The sequence below is a fragment of the Phaethon lepturus genome, unplaced genomic scaffold (assembly GCF_000687285.1).
Source record: "Phaethon lepturus isolate BGI_N335 unplaced genomic scaffold, ASM68728v1 scaffold15511, whole genome shotgun sequence".
Taxonomy (NCBI): Eukaryota; Metazoa; Chordata; class Aves; order Phaethontiformes; family Phaethontidae; genus Phaethon; species Phaethon lepturus.
This window is the reverse complement of record NW_010519962.1, coordinates 1-16,747: the sequence shown is the minus strand read 5'-3', so window position 1 is coordinate 16,747 and position 16,747 is coordinate 1. Positions and strand designations below refer to the sequence as shown.

Here is a 16,747-nt window from a genome sequence, read left to right as displayed (position 1 = left end):
TCAGCAGGAGTTGTGGATATTTTGTGCTTGTGAAAATCGGGTCAGGAGGATGCTTCCACGTGTCTCCATGTGGAGGAGTTCTGCAAAGCCTCCAGCTCTGTTTGAACACTGTTCACTGAGGGAGATTTCACCTGAGAACATGACTGGATTTGAGTGGACAAAAAGTAACAGTGTGGACATATTGCTGATTTCTGTTCTATTTTTCAGGATTCACAGGATTTGCTAACCGGCTCACAATTTAACTTCAGCATCTACAAATACAAACGTTACCGGTGGCAGAAACGAATTTTGCAGGTAACTTTTAAAAATTCTCCCTTTTGAAGAAATACTGAAAAAATATAGGATGCTTATGTTGCTCAATAAATGTTATGAGATAGCTTAATGCATCCTGTGGTTCAGCGACCTATCGGAGAGGTACAAGATATTGACCAACTTTCTACGTTTTACACCAAAAGTATCCTGGAGGTAATACCTGAAATACCTGAAAATCCCTCTACTGAGCCCCTGGCAGGGCTGTAGAATGGACTTGATGATCTAAGAGGTTATTTCACCTCTAAAAAACATGATTCACCACACAGATGATTGATTATAATAGGCTGTGCCTGGGAGATGTTCTTCTTAGTTAGCAACAGTAAGGGCATACAAGTGCTGTAGACATACTTAAGTATCTGTCCCTTTTGACGGGACATCGCTTCAGCTGCAACCTCTAAAGCCTGGGGAAGCCATGTCCCTGGGGATATGCAGAAGGTTCCTTTGGCAGGCTATGCATTTCGTCTCTGGTTACTCTGTCCTGTGCGTTCTTTTTCTGACGTTATGAACCCTTAAGGCTTTCTTGACTTGCTGTGTCATGACGGGACGATGCTTGAACGATATTAAAGCAAACTTCCATTGATAACACTTGATGCTGATTTCCCGTTTCCATGAAGCCAGTGACAAAGTTTTCATGTTGTTTCCAGGAACCTGGATTTCACTGAATTTTTCATGCAGTTTGGGCAAAATTTGATAATGAGCAAGTCCAAGTCATACATGCTAGAAGGTGTATTTTTGTTTACTACATCTCAATTGCAGAAAGTATAATCTCCTTATTTCCCCCAGTATCCACAGGTTTTTGGAATTAAAAGATTATTTGTTTAGACATAAAGCTGATGGAAAAATGGAGAAAGCTATATTAGATGTGGAAGTTATAAATTTGGGCATCTGGAGTAGTTTAATTCCAGTTCTCTAGTTACCGGCAGCCTTCAGAAGTCAGAAATAATAACGAGAATGGTTCTGCTTTGGAGTTGTCCTGCTATAAACAGAACGGAGGGAAAAGCTGTGGTGTTAACTTTTGGTTGGTGTGGTCTGTGCTATAGGAATGAAAGGTGCCAAGAATCATTTATGACCAAAGGTAAATATCTAACTCGGGCGGGATCTGAGACTCTTCTGAGTTTGCCTTCTCTGTGGGCTGTGTGCACTGAAGCTGGGCAGTCAGATAATATTCACATCTGACTGTATCAGCAAGGCTGTTTCTGCTCGGCAGGGATTGACGCACAGAACAGATACTGGTATCTGTCTGTACCAGTTTTTAACACTGTAAATACAGATTGTGCAGTGGAAGAAGAATAATCTTATTTTGAAGCAAACAATTTTTAATTGTTATACCTGTGAAACGGCAATAAAATAACTGTATTTGCTATAAACACTCCCTTCACCTATATGTACACATATATGTGTATATATACATACAGACAAAAAATCTGTGTTAGATAAGACCTAAACCGAAACACAGTAATATTTATATCAGACAGTAATCTCTCAGTAGTATCCTTTTTTCCTGACACAGAAGCGGCTGTTATAAAAATAACCACCTTCACTTCCTTTTTAGTACTGGGGCACAGGTTGAACCAGTTGGTAATTGAATCTCTGCTGAGATGGTCATGCCATTAGTTTGTGCTACCACTACTGCTGAACGGGAAGTTTTTGCACTGGGTTTTATAAGACAAGGAGAAGTTAAAAAGAAATAATATTTCAGCGTGATAAATTGATGCATATTCACCAAAAGAGATGGGGAAACACAGTTACAATGAATATCTGTTTGTTTTGTAACTAAAACAAATACAGTACAGTATCTTGATGATGGAATGTCATTTTTTATTCTATTCGTTGGCAAGATAGATACATATTCTAAGTTGGTCCTTTATCTAAAATGCCCTTGCATGGTAATATTGGGGATGCTGTCTTTCCCTTTCAATGAAGAGAAGTGATGGAGTCAAGTAATGAAGAACTTTCTTTTCCAGATTGATTTCAACACAAAGACCATTTTTAACATTGAGAAAGGAATTATTAAGAAGCAGTTCCCTTTCTCACAAGTCAAAGCCTGTGAAGATACTGAAAGGAGGCGCTTCAGCATTGTGTTTCATGGGCGACAAGATTATGAGCTGGAAGCAGTATCTCTTGATGATAAAAGGAAGGTAAGTTTTTACAATGACATAGACAGATTGCTATAAATAACAGCTAATGTTATGGTAGTACCCAGCAGGTTCCAATCATAAATGGGAATTGTTATGCTGTGCACTGTGCAAGCAAAGAGGTAGGGATGTCTTTATTCCGTGTATGTTCATACATAGAACAAAGGGAATGTGAGTTCAGGATGAAGTTTGGCCTTAGGATTCTGCCACAGTTCGTGAGGACTGAAGATGTAAATCGAGCTCAAGATGTGATATGAAAGTGTGTGTGTTTCTTCAACTACACTGTGAATGTAACTCCTCTGAGATTGCATTAAAACAAGCAAACAAAACTGAAAACATGCGCAGATGAATCTTAACTGAAATTTTCTAAGCAGGTTTTTTTTCCTATATATTTATTAAAATGCCTACTTTTAAGAAGAATGAATGAGGCCATCCTGATGCCGTGAAAAGAAAAAGACCTTGAAATTCATCTTTACTATCAAAATACACTGAAATTATAAAATTATCAGAGGAAGACAACGTAGGTACAACTAGATATTTGTTTGATTAAAATGATCGAGTGTTGCAAGATTATGTGTGAGCTGTTTCATTTTAAGGTCTTGCCTCCTTTTGAGTTCTAGGTTCAATTAAATATTCCAAGTAGTTAGCATAAATAGACTCTACACTGAAACTTGAGAAACTCAAGTTGTGACATTAGCACTAGCTTTTCACGTGAATGCAGGTATCCTGTGTGTTCAGGGGGCATCAGGTCTTGGAGTTTGTGTTATCCCACTGCTGAGATGCTGAAGCCAGCTGAATGGTGTACGTTGAGATAGAAACTCTCAAAAAGCATGGAAGACTTTGCATCCAAAATTCTGATGTGACCCATTTTTAAGGGGCTTTTTGCAGAGGGATTCATCCCTCCTGAAACTTAATGGTTCACTCCATATGCAGAAACTTGTATTCCACATGAACAGTACCTCATGGTTGATTAGCTAAATTTATAGATTACACTTAGCAGAACAGCTCAAAAAAAGCACATGTATTCTGTAGTAAGAACACCCTCATATGGCCCTGTACACCAAAAGAGTGCTTTAAATTCACATCCACCTTAATCCGTGCTATTTTCAACCGTAGGCAAGCCTTCATTTTTCTACTGGGTTCATTTGAGATTTCAAGTTAAATCAATCAATTACTACTTGAGCTTGAACTGAACTGAACAGTAACATTGTCCTACGTTGCTTTATATATGAATTAAGAGTAAAACTATGTTTTACAGTCACTCCTGTAAAATGAAGTTATATTCTCCTTACGCTGATAGGTTTAGAACTATGGGCATAAAACCAAATTGCAGTTAAGTCGTTTAGCATCATAGAAAGACCCTATTTATTTTACTTTAATTTATGTTGCCTATTTGGCTGCTGCTTATAGTGTTGTCTATCATTTTTATACTTGAAAAATTCACCTATTAAGGTCTTATTCAAGGGAATTAACATGGCAAATATACTCTCTCTGCTGCCACTTATTATATAGATAACATACCTTCTGAGCAGGGTTATACAGAGCAATTCATTCAAGAGACCAGCAGAGTCCTGCTCTGGAAGACCTGCAGAATGTGACGTGATACATGAAGGACTGCTGGATTTGCAGCAAAACACTTTTACATCCACTGAATGGGTGAAGTACGAACTGCATTTTCATAGACCTCTGGGTTGTGGATTTTGTTAAAATTTCTGAGAAATGCTTTAAGATTTTAATTTGCTGTTAACAAGTTAATTAGTTAGTTGCTTTTAAGGTTAAAACTTAGGTGCCAAATTTGCATGAGATGAAAATGTTGAAATGAACGGTTAGTGCAATAGTGGTGCCCAACAAAAGGAAGTCCTGATGTGTGCTAGAGACGGCTATGTGCATCGCTAACACAAATACATAACGTTGATGGTGCTCAGAGTGATTTTAATGGTGGGACTTATCTATGTTTATCTCTTTCCTTTTTACTCCATTTTCAGTCATAAATAAAAGGAGAAAAAGACTGGCAAAGCCGATAAGGACTATAGGAGTCCTGCTAGAGAGCACTGACTCACACTGGCCAAATGGCTGACCCAAAATTCTTAATTCATTCTCATAATGTTCTGAACTTCCCTCCTGTGGGTGACCGACCGTGTGGTGGTGGCTTCAGAGAGAGGAATCGTTATTCAGTAGGAAATGGACTGTCACCACCATTTCGTTCAGCCCCTAAGCCATCACAGATAAGCATGACTTCTGCTTCTGCTTATTCTATTACTGAACTAGTGAACCAGCCACAATGATTTTAAATAGTTTGCTACTCATCCTACAGACAACCCACCCTTCCCCTGAGCCAGCTTCTAAAATACCTAGAAATTGCTTATCCTATCAAAGGAGAGAAAGAGAAAAAAAATTTGTCTACCAAAAACTGATGAAAAAAAAATTAACATTGTAATTATCTGCACAGGGCAATTATCTCCAAAGACTTCACAGTTCACAGAAAATTGTTTTAATTGTTTTTAAAAGGTTACCACTTGATGTCTTGTAAACACTATCCTCAAGTGTGTCCCAGGATTTGTTACCTTGCAACATTTAACAAGTTTGTTAACAAAAAAAAATTGATTTTTATTTATCTTGTGAAACAAAGCCTTTGCTGCTTTCTTCTTGGTATTAATCCTCTCTTTTTTTTGGCAAAGTAAATAATGGTGGAAACATCTGGAGATCTGATTAAACTATAAGTCCCTGCTTTAAAGAAAAGAGAGATCAATATAACTGCCAGCTCCATTAAACAATTCTTATCACTTTGACTGTTTATGTGGGAATAGATGCAATTTATATTTTATGTTTAATTCTTCTGGAGCAGCTAAACTTATTTAAATTCCTCATAGAACACCTTAATCAACTAGCCACACCTTGAAGAGAGAGTGGAGGAAAAGAAAGGTCTGATAGAACTGTCAGAATGATAAAGAAATGCAGTAACCCTAAAGAAAAATGAGAATGCAAATGCTTAAATAAGAATAAAAACCACATACAGTAAAGCCCCACTTGTTGTCGAATGTGAATGTGGGGCCTTTGTTAGAAGCAGCAGAGCTGCGTATGGGCAGGCAATGTGTGCCGGGATTAATTTATCATTTAAATAGGTAATACCCACGCTTTGGCACAGTCGTTTCTGGTGGAAGCCCTTGAGAGCAGAATACTTGACCCCTTCCTGCCAAGTGACTTGTGGGAATGAGGGGGGACCAGGGTCAGTCCTCATGGCGTAAGAGCATGTGCTGAGCCTTTTCCGAGAGAGAGAGAGTTTTTGGACTGTAAGTTGGGCCCTAACTTATATATGGTGACTTGTTTATAGCTTTGTGGCAGTAAAACCTGGAAGACACAGAAACTCTAAAGCCTCGACATATCAGGCACAGCTCAGTCACGCAGTGAATTCCTGTAAAAGCTCATAGTCCAAAAGACCCACCAACATGGGAATAAACAAAGTGGGAGGGACAGAGTGTAGCTAACAAATTAACAGGGCTTGTGTGATTTTTAGCTGATAGTTCTTAGTTTTAGCACTTTCATCAGGTGTGGTAGGCTGGAAGTTCAGATTTTATGTCACAGTTTACTTACGTATCGGATGAGAATAAGAATCCCTTATCTCAAAGGTTTTATGCTTTAGTATTGATGCTTTTTGACTGTTCCACGGAAGATGCTATAAAAATGTTGTGACTTATTTACATTAGAAAATGCTTTAAGAAAGGCAAGGCTTGTGTAAATAAGTAGTCAGTGAAGAATGAACTGTATCTCCATTCCTTGTCCTTCAGGTACTTGGTACAACTACGTGAAGGAGAATTGACTTTATATTGCATAGGCCCGGGAGGAAAGAACAAGGCTGCAGACCCCGTAACAAATACAATTAATTTGTCAGGTGGTAATGTGAGTGTCAGCGAGGAGAATGGATGCAGTACCTTTTCAGTTCAGACCAAAGAACGCAATTATTTGTAAGTATAGTGGGTAATTAATAATTTGTTAAAGCAGAATGACTGAAAACAAGGTCAAGCAACAGAGAATCTCAATGTCCCAGAACAAAATACAACAGCGGAGAAACGAGGCCGTCAGAATCATACAGATTACCCCTGCCATTGCTCCACAGTGATGCGTTGAGTATTTTAAGGAGGAATCAAAAGTACCACGTTGTGGAATTGAGAAGATATATTGAAATACTGCCCACAAAGACTTGTCTAGTTGTCGTGTCAGGAGCCAGTGAAGAGATATATCATTCAGCTTGGTAGGATGGATATGTGAACAGGTTCTGACTAGCTTGTGCAACAAGCACAGTAAGACATAGCGCATTGTTCACCTTCCCCCAAGGTGAGGAAGAGGAATTATGAGGTAACTGCACCACAAAGTCAATATATGGCAAAACTTCAGCTCTCTAACCTTAGACACGTAAGCAATTAACTCTGTCTGAAAAGGTCAGAGTCAGCAGCACTGGCTCCTTTGACAAGTAAAGCTGCTGAACATCATTCTGCTTAAATAAGAAATATCTGTGGCTGTATTAGTCAGCATGTTATTTACACTTCCTTGCGCTTATATATGACATTCTTAAATTTCAGGTTTCGAATACCTTTTACGGTCCAAACTAGCAGGACTGAGGATGTTAGCAAGCTCCAGAATGAATGGGTGTCTCTCATAGCAAGGTACTGTCAGCTGGGCAAGGGTGCCTCGCTGCCTCGGGAGGGATCTCAAGGAGGCACCTCCCCTGAAGCCGATTATGTGGATTTTACTGTACCTCCAAATGAACCAAAAGAGGAGGCCCTCCACTTTGGTGGGAGTTCTGCAACAACCAGTCTGAACAAGTCTTCAAGCCCCCAGACAAAGCCTGCAGAGGCAGACACAGCCCCAGCATCACTGTCTCTTCCGCTTCCCATGAGTAAGGCAGAGGTACCACCAGCCCCACCTGTGCTCCCACAGCCCTACAGCCTCTCTGCACTGACAAAGAGGACCAAAGCCTTTCACTGGGATGTTGTTCCTTGTGATAAGGTAAGGATGAAAGTGATGGTAGCTGTTAAAGAAAAAAAAAAAAGGAGCCTGTATTACATGTCTAGTTATCATAAAAGTACAGCTGTGCCACAAAACAACCTAGATGCCCTTCTGTATGTTTGGATGCAACAAAGTGGCTCTGTGCTTTTGGCTTTTTGTTTACCCTGTCACTCCTGTATTTTTAGATTCAGAAATCTGTCTGGGGATCATGTGACCCATGCAAGAAAAAAATAGATGTAACCAGACTCTGTGATCAGTTCCAGATCCAGGACATGGCAGTATTTTTGGGCAATGAACCTTCAGTGAATCAGCACATCATGTTAGATCGAAAAGTTGCACATAACTTCAGTAAGTGTATTAATAAAGAACTTTGTCTGGAAGACTGGGGTGGGAACTGCATGCATTTTCTATTGATACTTTCTGCCATTCATTGGCAAAGGAGAGAAGCTTGTGTCTAAATCATCTTTTAATTCAGTGCCCTTCTACTTATTTACAAAAATAGACCTTGTGTCTCAGTTGCCCTAAATGTGGTTTTTAATGATGTAGAGTAGAAGCACCAAGCTTCTCCTCCTCTTGTACAAAACTTGTGGATGTGCCATTGAGCTGTGATGCTGTTGTCTTAGGGCAGGCATGTGAAATCCTGTATGATGCCTGTGAAATCAATATTAAGATTCTGACTTCAAAGACTTTTCAAATTTTGTGTACTGTCCAGGTGAAACACGTCAACAGAAATAGCTTGGTAGCTAGAACTTTGAATACTGTGCTCAGTCTCTCTTCTACCTGGAGTTCAAGAATATTCATGTAGGTGTAGATGGGTTGGTGTAAGAAGCCTTTGAGACAGCTACAAGCCAGGTCGCAGGAACTCTCTTGGCCTTTCTCTGGGCAATAGCTTAGGCAGTGAACATCTGTGTTGAACGATCATGACGAGGATCCTTCCCTCTCATATCCCAGGTATGATTCTGCCAAAGGCCTGACCTAGAACAGTCTTCCACAGCTAATGAAGCAGTTCAGTATATAGTTCTGGTCTTACTAATAAAATGATATAAAGGTCTTTCAATTACTTTGAGAAGGACCTAGAGTAATTGTTCTTCAGGTAATCGTTCTTCAAATACTACCCTGATTTCTATTACAGAAACAGCTTTCCAAAACAGTTCTATGATCTAGTGCTGTTTTAAGAAATGTTACATGTGTAAAGAATTTGGGGCAGTTAATTTTGAAGTTTTAATGATGTAATTTTTATGAGTATTGATAAAAAGAATATACTTTGGAGATCATGTAAAGTTTTAATTGGGAACTGTAAATAGAGATAACTTCTTGGAATTATTGGCATCCATTGACTGACAATTTGAAAGGTTAAAAGGAAGTGAGTGACACGAAAGTTCTGTTGCAGATAAGAATCCTGTAATAGCACACTTAACTACTAAATGGCATCCATTGACTGACAATTTGAAAGGTTAAAAGGAAGTGAGTGACACGAAAGTTCTGTTGCAGATAAAAAGAATCCTGTAATAGCACACTTATCTACTAAATTATTGCAGTTTCTTTGAAATTTATTTCTTTTGGTTTGCAAATAGCACGACTCTTCCTTTTGATCCTATTCCTCTTACAACTTTTTTCATTGAGACATTCTACATCCATCTCTTAATCTTATCCTTAAAGTCCCATCAGTGAGATTTTTGGCATATACTTATTATAATGGACATTACTTAGATCAAAAGTTAATTTGATCCTGAGAATTCTGATCAATCTTCCTGCAAGTGCTGCAAACCACAGTTCTTAAATTAACAAATAAAAAGATGAAGCTCCAAAACACCAGTAGGTTAAAATTTCTTGAGAATTTGAGTGGGTTTCTGAACACGAGAGAAAAATGGCAGTTCTGGGAGAAGATCTACACACTACATTCAAGCCCAATATATGAGAAAATGCAAATAAAAGCTAAGTTATCTAGTGGCTTCTTGTAGACAAAATAATTTTTGGCTATACAGAGAACAGGTATTAGAAAGACAAGAAAACCATCCCCTGATTTCCAATGAAAAACTTTTCAGAGACACTATGTTGTTTATGTTAATCCAAGAATGTGGGATCTAGTGGGTGAAAAACTGACTTAGGAGTCAAAATACCAACTTCTGTGACTTGATTGGTGCCTGTTTGCATGAGACCCGGTTTCCTATATATGCAATCCTTATTTTGTCTAGGAAAATACTTTGAAACTCAGGATGACATGGTAATAGTGATTAAAAAAATCAAGAAACTAATAGAAACTGAGCAGGAAGAACACACATGCTAGTTTTGAAGAAGTTGTTACTGATAGTATTTTGGAATGAAGGGAAGTTTAGAAAGGAAGAGTGAACTCACCTTCTTCTGAAGAGGAGTGAATTCTATAGAATAGGATTTGTATTAGTTTTAAAGGTAAACCTTGTATTCAGACAAATCATTGTATTCACCCACTTGGTGCCAGGTTTTCATGAGCATTTTGGAAAATGAGTTTAACAGCCTTAACATTTATAAACACAGTGAATTAATACAGGAGATCAGAAACCAATTCTGAATTAAAAAGCTTATTCTGGATTTGTGCAATAAATACTTCCATTAGAAATCAAGTTCTCGGATTCAACCAGGAAATTCAACCAGGAAAAGAAGCTGAAACAACCCTGAGTGACCTTTGACCAACAAAGGATATCTTCAATTTTATTTGTTAAATATTTGCAACTGATTACTTTGGCAAAGTCTGATGACTAGAATTTATTCAGTGGCTAAATTCAACTACTGAAAAACATTAAATGCTTTGTAGAGACTTTGTGAAAAGAAAGCAGCTAAAATTTAAAATCAACATTTTACTATGAATGATTCACTCTGTTACAGTCCATAGACGTCACCCCACTTGAAAAGATATATGGTTTAAAAGGCATAGGGACGCAAAAGATATAAGGCATAAAAGGCTTAATAAGGAAAAAGGGAAGATTCTGCCAGGCTTAGCACTAAAGCTAGACCTTACAACAAAATTAAAAGGGTGGAAAGTGTGTCAGGGGAAGAATAAATAGTATATACTCCATTGGCCAACAGTCTCCTGAGAACCATTAATAGCTGATTTGGGCCACAGCAAGTTCCCATATCCTGAAAAATCCTGTTTCTTTTTTAGGATGGGAGAAAATAAAAACAGTAAATCATACACATCCTTCCTGAATTCTCCTTCCCAATCCCCTGGTGCTGCTCAGAGGAGTTCTGCCATAGCAGAGGCTCTAGGACAAGTTTCGTGCCAACACTAAGAAGCATTTAAACCTTTTCGCTTTCTCTGCTGATGCTCTGTTCATTTCCTTGTGCTTACTTTTTCACCTTCATCCTTTGGTAATGATGATGATGGAGACAGACTGTAATTAAAGAATAACTGGCAAGACAAAGTAGTCCTTTTGGAAGCAACAGCCTTACAAATGGTTCTTCACCTGTTTGGGGAAGAGACATCTTTTTTCCATTTTCCTATCATAATACACATTATGAGCCAGCCCCATGTCAGCACAGCAGTCTTAACTGTTACAAAACCTCTTAATCAGATTTTAGAAGTGTGGAAGAAGTGAGCGCTTCTGTTTCCCAGGTCGCCTTCATTTTGGGAGTAATTTTTCTTGCATGGACTCGAACTACCTTCTTTTGAACCCTGAAAATTAAACAAAGCAAGTAAACAAAATCAAAACAAATGGAAAATTTAATTTCTTTAACCTTCAAAATATTATAATATGCCAATACGTTGTATTGGTATTTGGAAAAAAAATATTTTGTCTGTTGAGATGAGTACAAGAGGAATATATATGAGCAAGTACTTGAGTACCTTCCAATAACAGTATCTTGATAGTTCTGTCTCAAGCACTGACTATGTTCTGACAGAAATACATTTTTGCTTGACTACTGTTATGCGTATTTAAAGAAAATACGAAGACTGAGTTTTTGCCTTAGCAGCTACTAAATGTGTTGTTTCTTCTGTTTTTTTCCCTTTTCCCTTCATTTTTGCTTGACTACTGTTATGTGTATTTAAAGAAAATACGAAGACTGAGTTTTTGCCTTAGCAGCTACTCTTTTTCTTTTTCCCTTTTCCCTTTTCCCTTTTCCCTTTTCCCTTTTCCCTTTTCCCTTTTCCCTTTTCCCTTTTCCCTTTTCCCTTTTCCCTTTTCCCTTTTCCCTTTCTGGAAAGTAAATATGAAATGTTTTGGTGATCTTCCTTCCCTTGAGCATTTTCTTCCAAGTAATCTAAGAATCATTTTCCTCCAGACATTTTTCTTAAAAGTTTCCATATAAAACCAAGTGAGCTGAAAGAAAAACTATACCTTATACATGAAGAGAGCGGTGGACTTACAGATGAGCAGATTACAGCACTAAGAAGGTAATCTTTGGGGCTCAATTGTTCTTTTTTAATATATGCTACCTTTTGAAGAAGGCATAATCTTCTGCAAATAATGTGAAGTTCAGGAAAGGTGCTACTGAGTCATTGGATCTAATCTGACTGTGAATAGAATATTAGGGTTGCACACAGAAATGTCAGTCCCCATAACTGAGATTTTAGAGTACACCCCCAAAATGTCGCTTTTTCCTCGTGTTGTGTAGGAAAGGGGATTGCAAGAAATGACAGCAAACCTGACGTGATTTTGTGAACGTTACAAGGAGCAGAGTTAGCAAAGGAATACGTTGTGGCAGTTAGCAGATGTAACTTGATGAGAAAACTTTTACAACATCTCTTACTACAGCTTTACTGTCTATTGTGGGATCGGAAATGAAAGATTTAAAACTGGTTTGGAGAGGAGGAAGGCAGACAAGTGTTAAAGGAGCTTTGAGGGATGATGCGATATTAAGAGTATCAGTATTTCTGAGTGGCAGAGATTTGTGGGTTTAAAGCAGAATGCAAATTTCCATATCTTAAAAAAAATTGAGTTACTATATTGAGAAAAACAGATTTCAGGAGTGTAAGCAAACTATTGGCATGTGAAATTGTAGGAACGGGATTGTATCTCTTTGAATGGTTTAAAACGTAGAAAGAAAGGAGCGGGATCCTAGAGTAGTATATGTTATACATCCCAGTTCCCATGTGATACTTGGGTCATTTTATTAAACATTCATATGAAAACTTGATGTAAAACTGTTTCTTGCTTCAAAATGAGAAAAAAAATTGAGTGTTTTGCTGAAGTGAGCTTGGAAAAAGATGACGCTGGCAAAGAAATTGTGGAAGTAAATACCTGAGGTTTCTACTTCTTGTATAATGAGTTTAATTTTGGCCTGAAAATTCTTAAAATTGGTACATCAACAGTAATTTTAAAGCCTGCAGAATCATGTCTGTGCTTAGAAAGTGATGTGAACATGAAGAACAGGACGTGTAACACGTGGAATTAATGTCATTCTGTGAGATGGCTCGTGCACAGCTTGCCTGAAGTATGAAGGGACACGGACAAGACACTGAATATTTGAATGTTTTGTATGTACCAGTGTTCTGGGGGAAGTTTCCATACTGCCTCAGCGCTTTACCTGTTACACCCCACACTGGTGCACAGCAAATTATGAGCTGGAGAAAGGGGTACAGCCCCACTGAAAGCAACGGAGCCGCGTTCCCTTTCAAAAGCTGACCTTCAAGGCTTCATTCCAGAAAAGAAAGATCTCACTGCAGTTCTAATTGCAGGGATGGAATTGCTCAGGCGATAATTGCAGTGAAATCTCTTTGACATCAAGAGTGCTCTCCAGTTACACTGGTGGCCGTCTCTGGAGAAACAAGCGCTGGAGCTGGCGGAAGGAAGGGAAGGTCTGCAGCCCAGCAGAGCGCTTGGGCTCTGGCCAGCCCCGATGACGAGCGCAGCCGCTGCTCACACCTCGGTCTGAAGGAAAACACTCAACACACTCTGTTGTTCAAGCCCTAATACAGCACTGCAGATTCAGTCCAGATCTCCACGCTGTTGAAATTGGTGTAACGCCACTGAGATCACTGATTTATAGCATCTGGGCTCTTTGCCATCAGATAATAATAAAAAATAATAATAATAATAGCAATGAAGCTTGAAAGGTTTTATTTTTTCCTGGAAGACTTCAGAGTCTTCCTTTGATAGCAATAATGCTGACGCAATTTTCCTAGCAATGGAATGTGTAAGAGAGATTGGATGCTGTATTGCTATATGCTATATAGGATCAAGGATTCTGTTCCAGAGATTCTTATTTATTGCCAAAATCTAGGAATGCATGTACAAACCTTGTAATGAATGAAAGGAAGCTAATTTTTCTCACCCCAACAGTTTTAAAATGGTTACTGAAGTAGATGAGGTGCGTTTGAGAATTGAAAGTTGGATTTCCCAGGCAGTTCCGTGTCTCAGGGCTCCCGTTCAGACATCGCATCAAAGGAGCAGACGCGTGTCTTGAAACATCAGCGCTCAGAAGCTTCTCTCGTACAATTCGCTGCAGGGGACTCGGCAGGGTACAAGTAGCCGGACACTTTTGAAGACCTTTTCACTTGATTTAGGTGCCATGGTGGAAAATTTTACTATTGAGAACCCTTGGCCCCCAGTTAATCGAGAACTGTGGCTACAACAGCAGTTTAAACAGGATAGTCAGGGTCTGGAAAATGCCTCTCTCTGCAAATTATACCTGTCATACTGTCGAAGTCTGAGCAGGAAGTCTACATTCTGCTCTTGCAGAATGAAAAATATTTAAAGCCAAGCCAAAGTTTACATTTTCAAGACTGTGACTGCGAGCAAAAGGTTCTGCTTGTGTATCCCGTGAAGGTTAGTGGAGGGGGTGGAATATTATTAGCAACTTCAGGACTTATTTTGATATGAAAACCTTTCTATAGGTCTCTGAATGATTCTTTATTCTGATGTCTTAAAATCAATAGCAAAGCACTCTTTTTCTCTGTAAACTTAATTTTTCAGAACAGTGGGAGAGTTTTCATTGCACAAATTCCATTAGAGTTGCATTCATGTAAAAAGATATTTATGGAATGCATTCATATATTCTTGTGTTTCCTTTTCCACAGCTTCCATTGTTTAATGCTTTAAACTTTAAATCTTCTAGATAATCTCCTAGTTTCATTTCATGTACATAATACATTAAAACAATTTGATGGGGTATCAAACTTCTGATTAACTGAAGATATTTGCTGTCAGCTTTAAAAAAAGTTCTTTGAATTTGTTTAAAAAGTCAAACTATCTTTTAATGATAAATAAAACCCCTTTCATTTGCCAGCAGATAACTGTTATTTTTCAGTGAGAATACTTTTTTTTTTAATGATGAAGGGCAATGAATGGAATATTTTGTAATCTGCTTTAATATAGATTTAATAATTCAAAACTCAGCCGTTATTCAATTGAAAGGTCATATTAAATTCTTGACAAAAGTAAAAAAACCCACACCTTACTGTTTGTCCTGTATTTAACAGGCTAAAATCTTTGCTTTATTTTTTTCCATCTTTGAATAGATTTCCCTACTTTTAATGAAAATGTATATCTATCCCCATGAATGTTTAATCACACTTTCTACAAATTCAGTAGGTTGTTTGCAGAGAAAGAAGATAGTAGACCTGAATACTTATTTAAGATTCTTAGCACTCCTTATATGTTAGCTATAACATCGATTTCATTTTTCTTAAGATACGCTATGAATTCCCATAGCTAACAGTCGGACAGGCAGGCAGATCTCCAGAGGAGGGGAACTTTGGTGGTGTGTTTATTTTGCCAAGCGGAGGAATGTTTAAAGATGCCAGTTTTCTAAAATCCGCAGCTCTGAAGTACTGTGGGAGAATATTCCGTTACCTTATGCAGAAGGAAAGAAGTTGTGGGTCTGTGTTAACCTGCTATCGTGACAAAACCGAGAAATGGATCTTGGCTGTGATGCAGCGCTTAGAGAGGCGGAAATGCCATTGCCCACTCTTGTTTCACGGGCTATTAAAAAAGTTTTAGAGGTAGGAGTCGGTCAGACCGTGGGACCCACTGGTTAATCACACCGTAGCATGAGTCTGCTCCGCTTTTGTGCTAATTTTTCAAAAATGTTATTGCTGGAGACAAGCAGAGCCAGCACGCCCATAACTGCTCAAAAAGTGTATATTGTTTCTAGGTGCTTTGGAAATTATGGCCTTAACTCCTTCGTTGTGTGCTTTTACCTCTTCCAAAATTGCCCATGCCATTGTAAATTGTCTGTAGATCTGCAGGTGAACACTCACGACAGTTATTTTAAAGCCTTTATATACATAAGCATTTCCAGATATGCAGATGTTATCTACAGATCATTTTTGCTTTCCATCGCATAGTTGGCTCACAAGTCTATAAAGTTCCAATGGTTAACGAATAAATATGCAATATATAAAACACACTAAACAGCAAGAAATTCCGATGCATGGAATGGAATGATTGTTTTACGTTACAACAATGTAGAATGAAGAGGAAGAGGACATCTACTTTTCATTTGCATGTTTTACAGATATATGCCAACACCAAAGGACGCAGAAAGGTACCAGTCATTCAGGGGGTCTCCCTCAGAGCTGCATGTGGTTGATCAGTTCATGTTAGAGGTAAGAAGGTACAGCGTTAGAAGATACCACATGCTATTTCTAGGACACTCTCTTCTAGATTAAAACACTATTGTTTGGAACTTAAATTTACAGTCTCAGCCAGAATCAATATAGGAGAATTTATCTGATGAAGAGTTGAGACAGGTACATATTACGAAGAGAACTCTATGGCTCCCTTTGCATCTCCAGGTCCCACCCCTTCCCCTTCCTCCAAATAAATCAGTAGGAGCTGATTTATTCTGAGCTAGATTTCCAAAATCTATAAGTGTAAAATTGTATGCATTTAACCATTCTTCACAAGAAATTAGTGTCAATTTTGATAATCTCTGGTCCTATGAGCATGCAGTGTCTTCTTGAATTTGCATATGCAAATGATACATATTCAGGTATGTGCCATAGTGTATCTACAGACTTAAGGCCTGGAATAAAATTAATAAATGAGCACAGAAATTAGGAAAAGTATAGTGCAGCTGAATGACTCAGTAAATTATGAAAGATATGTGCATGTTTTGGTATAAGGATGGGTTTTGAACCCTTTTCTGTCCAATTCTATGCAGATGTGTAAAATCCCCCACTTAGGCCAGAGGCTGGATCTCCTGCTTACCATACGTGAGCTCCCTGTGAGCATGAGGGATTTGGAGCCTGTAAGTAACATGAGTCCTTCTTAGTGTGTTTGTAATCAAAATCTACCAGTTAGTGTGTAGAGGGCCAAGTGGCCTCAATGCAGGTTTCAAAGCTGTTTAGTTGGGGAGGTTTTGCTTTTTTTTTTTTT

General features: G+C 38.4%; 1 protein-coding gene across 1 annotated transcript in view; it reads left to right on the top strand.

Moving 5' to 3' along the window:
- Positions 1 to 16,623, top strand: part of LOC104628590 — a gene marked incomplete at its 3' end in the record, with an annotated part of 18,410 nt that extends 1,787 nt beyond the window's left edge. The window contains exons 2-10 of the mRNA XM_010297231.1: positions 208 to 294; positions 2,277 to 2,450; positions 3,960 to 4,108; positions 6,233 to 6,409; positions 7,025 to 7,451; positions 7,637 to 7,799; positions 11,709 to 11,820; positions 15,885 to 15,975; positions 16,533 to 16,623. Of these exons, the coding sequence (XP_010295533.1) occupies positions 208 to 294; positions 2,277 to 2,450; positions 3,960 to 4,108; positions 6,233 to 6,409; positions 7,025 to 7,451; positions 7,637 to 7,799; positions 11,709 to 11,820; positions 15,885 to 15,975; positions 16,533 to 16,623 (1,471 nt within the window). The remainder of the gene's footprint in view (positions 1 to 207; positions 295 to 2,276; positions 2,451 to 3,959; positions 4,109 to 6,232; positions 6,410 to 7,024; positions 7,452 to 7,636; positions 7,800 to 11,708; positions 11,821 to 15,884; positions 15,976 to 16,532) is intronic.
- Positions 16,624 to 16,747: the final 124 nt, after the last annotated feature.